The sequence below is a fragment of the Melanaphis sacchari genome, unplaced genomic scaffold (genome assembly GCF_002803265.2).
Source record: "Melanaphis sacchari strain LSU unplaced genomic scaffold, SCAv2.0 Contig9_pilon_pilon, whole genome shotgun sequence".
Classification (NCBI taxonomy): Eukaryota; Metazoa; Arthropoda; class Insecta; order Hemiptera; family Aphididae; genus Melanaphis; species Melanaphis sacchari.
Window position 1 is genome coordinate 1,542,083 of NW_020271711.1, and position 5,136 is coordinate 1,547,218.

The 5,136-nt window shown below is 24.0% G+C and overlaps 1 protein-coding gene across 1 annotated transcript; it reads right to left on the minus strand.

Moving 5' to 3' along the window:
• Positions 1–357: 357 nt before the first annotated feature.
• On the minus strand, positions 358–3,965 carry LOC112603228. Its single transcript, XM_025351719.1, has 7 exons — positions 3,688–3,965; positions 3,303–3,591; positions 1,399–1,623; positions 1,203–1,320; positions 971–1,135; positions 731–878; positions 358–647 (listed from the first exon to the last, which is right to left on the minus strand). The coding sequence occupies exons 2-7, from the start codon at positions 3,576–3,578 to the stop codon at positions 497–499; spliced, it is 1,083 nt and encodes a 360-aa protein (XP_025207504.1). The 5' UTR covers positions 3,579–3,591; positions 3,688–3,965; the 3' UTR covers positions 358–496.
• Between the last annotated feature and the right edge of the window lie 1,171 nt (positions 3,966–5,136).

Here is a 5,136-nt window from a genome sequence, read left to right on the forward strand (position 1 = left end):
AAAAAAATTAAATTTATTAAGTATAAAAAAAGCTTAATACTAAACTAAACTAAAATTTATTTAAAAATAATTTTGTATGGTTGTTAATATTAATAACTTTACCATATTAAATTATATTATATTATTTATTAACTATAATAAATACTTATTGAATTTTATGTTTATAAAACTTAAATAAAAATAAAATATTAGGCAATATTTTTTATAAAAATATGTAAGAGGGGATCTATGGTTTATTTAAAACATTCTGTGTATAATTAAAATGTGTCAGCTATTATTTGTTTTAAATAAAATTTATAGACAATTATTATGTATTAGAATAAAGTAATTCAAACATTTATTAGTTTAACAATTATGTAATATGTATATTGGTTAAATATGACTTTACAAAATTATAATAGTACTAGAAATTAGAATGTGATAAAAGTGATAGTATTAAGAAAAGATTTAAACTTTTGAAAAAACTAAATAAATAAATAAGAGGATTTATATTGTTTTAAGACTGAGAAGGTTGTTGAGCAGTATTTTCTACTTCCAATTGACGTAATTTTTCAGATTTAGAAGCTAATTGAGTGGCCAACTCTCGATTAGCATAAGCATAATACTCTAATAAATCTAATAAGCACCGACTATCTTGTTGTTCGGGACTGTAAAAATAAAATCAATATTTAAATATTTAGTATTATAGTTAAGGAAGTATATAGCTACATTTTATAGTTAATAAATTTACTTTGGAATCTCTCCAGGATTTGTTTGTTGACTTATTGTTATGTCATTATTCTGTAACACTTGAGGTATCCATCGATCACAATGATTTTTTTCTTCCCAACCACATACATCTGGTGGAGGCTTTTCTAGGTTAAATTTTCTTATAGAATCTAAAATGTAAATAAAAATCATAGAAATAATGTATTCACTAAATAAGTATTATGAATTATAATCAATTAAAAAAATAAATATATTTACTCACTTGCATACAGTAATGAAGATATTGTGACACATACAAACTCAATAATAAGTAATATAGCTATTCCATTTTTTGGTGACATCAACATATTAGCATCACAATATGGTTGCATATCAGCAGCATCTTGTTGAGCATATACAGCTATAAATATAGCTAATAATACAGTCCCTGTAATTTAAATAAATAAATAAATGACCATCTATAGATTTCAATTTAACTAGTTTATTTTGCTTACATAATGATACTAATTGAAATGGAATCACTGCTAGGCGAGTAAGTCTTGCATAAGCACGTAAATGTCCACGAGATCTTAATGTTTTATGATGCATATGTCGAGCAACATGGTCCAGTACCTATAAAAATAAATAAATATACTATGCAATGTTAATAATCAAAATAAATACCTAATTGATCAATTCATGACAACTCACCAAAAATAAAAACCATACACAACAATGAGCATAAACGAGAACATATAATGGTTCACATTTATCTTTAGGAGGTAGATCTGTTGTTGTAGAAATTGATGTGGTAGTCCCAATTTGTTCTAAAGGTTTTAAACGCCATACAGTATCATCCATTTCTTTTTTATTCACAATTTTTTCAAAAATTAAAACATTGGATTCTAAATAGACAGCAAATAGTACCAAAATTGCCTATAATAATAAAAAAAACAACTTATAATTCATATTTCTATTTAATAAAAATTAATTATTACATAAAATATATCTTGTTTTCACATGGACTAATTATTTTTAAGAGTATATATATGTATATTTAAATTCACTAAAGATGCAAGTTAATCTTTCTTCATTTGAAATTTATAACATAACAATTACTTAACAATTATTATTTATATTTATTGAAATAATTCTATACTAAAGCAAATTGGCACTTGGAGAAATTAGAAACTTTCCTCAGAGGTAAATTTTTATGTTAAAAAAATTGTATACATGTATTATGTACTTAATTTCAAATCTACTAAATCAACTAATATTTACAAAATTATTCCATTTGAAATATTTACTAATGGATAAAGTTATTAAAAGAATAAAAAGTAATCATGTACTCATATTATGTTTAGATTTAGCATGTTTGTCATTTACTAATTTAAGTAGTTTAAAAACGAATAAGTCAAAAGAGTTTTTGTACAAGCTTAACTATTAACATGAAAAATTAACAAAAATATTATTAAAATGTTAACTCAATAAAATTATAAGTTGTACATTAATTTATGACATGATATTGCACTGAATTTGTTACTTTTAAATATGCAATATAATATAGTTGGTACATTATAAATAAAAAAAAATTTTCGACTAAAAAAAAAGGAATACCAGGAAACTTCTTGATATTAAATTATTTATAAGCAAACATAACAATAAGAAATTATGTATGTATTTTCAATATAATTTTTTTTATTGTATAAACAACTTGTGAGGAACATTATACTAAATTATTTCAAAAATTCGTGCTTTATAACTTAGTAACAACCATAACATAATACATACATCTAAAAAAAGTACTAAAAATTGTCAAAAATGTCTATAAAAAGCACAAATAATAGTCTTAAAATATATTGAATTGTTATTGTCTAAAATATGTTCACATTATTACTAATGAAAATATCAAGTATCTACAATTATCAATTTAAGAACTACAACAAGAAACATTTTCTAAAAAACTAGATTATAGTAAACAACTTTTGGTTAATTGTTTTTGTTTTTCTCGATTATTTAGAAAAGTATTAGGATTATTTTACTTTTCATTCTCCAAGTACTAACTAGATTAAATTGAGATCAGAAACCAACTTTAAAGTTAAAAATTGAGACAATTGTATTGCTTTAAAAAGGTAATGATGAACAAAAAAACACATCATTGTTAAACCAATACAAATATCACTCACTCAGATTCTAAATAAATTATTATTGAAATACATTTTATTTAAAAGTCTAGTTTCACAAACATAATAAATAATATAAAAGTGATATTTAGATTAATATATAAAAATAAAATATATATTATGCACAAAGCAACGACATGTTTAAATCATAATTTATATTTGCAAACATATATATTTTTTTTATCGTTTGTCATTGTTTAAAACAAAAGTATTTAATGACCAAAACATGAATTATATTAGAAAAATATTCAATAATTTTTTATGTTTAGCGTAATAATTTTAAAATATTGCAATTTTTTTAAATTTCTTTTTTTTTGTTTATTAGACTACTAGAAAACCAAAGTTTTTTTAAATATTTATATTTGAATTGTTGTAATATGGTTTTAAAGTATAATTATGTAATGTAATTAAAAAAGCAAAATATTTCCTTACAGTACATAATATATGAATGAAGGTTATCCATGGTTGAGAGTAGTACGTGTTTGACTTAGATCCGTTTTCTTCCAAAAAAGAACAATGGCACTTGTATTTTTTTTTTGCTAATGTGCAGTTTGATATCAAATTTGTATGATCATTCATATCAAGTACAGAATCGTTACTATTGGTGCTGTTGCAGTCAATGTGGCATATGTTTGTAGATGAAATACAGCATCTTTGATGGCAGCGGTCATTTGTAGATGATACATTATCACTGGGTAGAGTATTCATTTTGTGCCTAAGCCTTAAAACAAAAACAAAAAAAAAAATAAGTATCTTTTGAGCTATGATTAACAATCTAATGTAGTTCTAAAAATTTTCTGATTCAAATTATTATTACCTAGGTATTATAACTTATTTTTTTTCAGCGATATTCTTTTATTTAGAATCAACATATTATTATCAATAACAAAATTACATTTGTTTAAACTACGGACAATTCTTACGAATGATTAATTCAAAGTCATAATAATAAAGGCAGTCGATTACACTGCTGATTAAAAATAATTATTGAAACATTTAATGTGCTATGCGCGTGGTGGTAATTCGTTGTTGAACACTTCATTAAATATTTGCCATAATAAATAAGCAATAATATTTTGTTGTACAGAGTATGGACCTTTGTTATCAAAACTAAAATGATAAACAATAAACACAACATATGATGTTACGATGATGGACAAAATAATGTAATAATATATCGATATAGTTATCGGAATATCGATAGCTACTATCAAATAAATCGGTTAAATTATCGTATATTTTTTATAGTATCGTTTATTCTTTATTCTAAGGGTCACTAATCAACTGATCGAGCTTTCTAGGAATATAGATAGGTCGCGAATAAAATTAATTTTACCATTATCGTTTATCGCGTAATAATCAGATAAAAAATTGCTATATTGTATTCTATATATTATGTCAGTGGATATATTTAGCAATTATCACTGGGCGACATTAAAAAAATAAAAATGTACACACATTGAGTGTACAAAACCTTACTTATATCTAATAATACCAACAAAACTCACAATACATAAACGAGTACAAATAATTTATGTGTCAAACTTACTCTTTTTAGTTAAAAAAAGGAATCAATAACATACAGTACCTATACATTTTGTTATAAAAGTATAAAAAACAACATATTAAAGTAAATAAAAGAATTAGCTTGTAGGAACCAGGACTAAAATAAAATCGAAAATAATTTGTAGATATTTATTGGAACGACTGATGACCAGATGAAACATGTTACATGCGTCACATTGTCGCATAGAATAAAAGGCTTCTTGCGTATTGTATTATTCTATGAGTTACCCAAGGAGATCGGTCACACGGGTTTTCCATTTTAGAAAATTTCAATAATTATTTGTACTCCCAAATTTAAATGATTGAACGATATAATATAAATATTAATAAATAACAAAATTAAACATAAGAAATAATTGTATAATAGTTTTAAACATTGTCATTTTTACAAATAATCGTTGTCAACCAGTAATTAAATACCATATGATCTATTAGGCGACAAAAAGTTTTTTCTAGGTGAAATTTTTGTCGCCCAGTATATTAGTTAAAATATCTTAAATATCCACTGATTATGTATACATTGAATATACCATTATGGCATTACCGGTCAGTTGCGATAATATAGGAATAGTTATTATTAGACATTAGTGTTAATACGACTGTCAACGACTGTTGACCTATTTTTTTTTCTCATCAAACAAATCTCCTAGGCTCTAGACTCTAGAGCAAGCGTGCCCCACCCGCAGAAATATTCCATCTG

What these genes read in the sequence shown, in the direction of transcription:
- LOC112603228 (XM_025351719.1), bottom strand. Translation starts at nt 3,578, where the DNA reads ATGAATACTCTACCCAGTGATAATGTATCATCTACAAATGACCGCTGC. An exon ending in GTGTATGGTTTTTATTTTTG is followed by an intron (nt 1,321 to 1,398) that starts GTGAGTTGTCAT and finishes TTATTTTTATAG; the next exon opens with GTACTGGACCATGTTGCTCG. An exon ending in ATTTCAATTAGTATCATTAT is followed by an intron (nt 1,136 to 1,202) that starts GTAAGCAAAATA and finishes TTTAAATTACAG; the next exon opens with GGACTGTATTATTAGCTATA.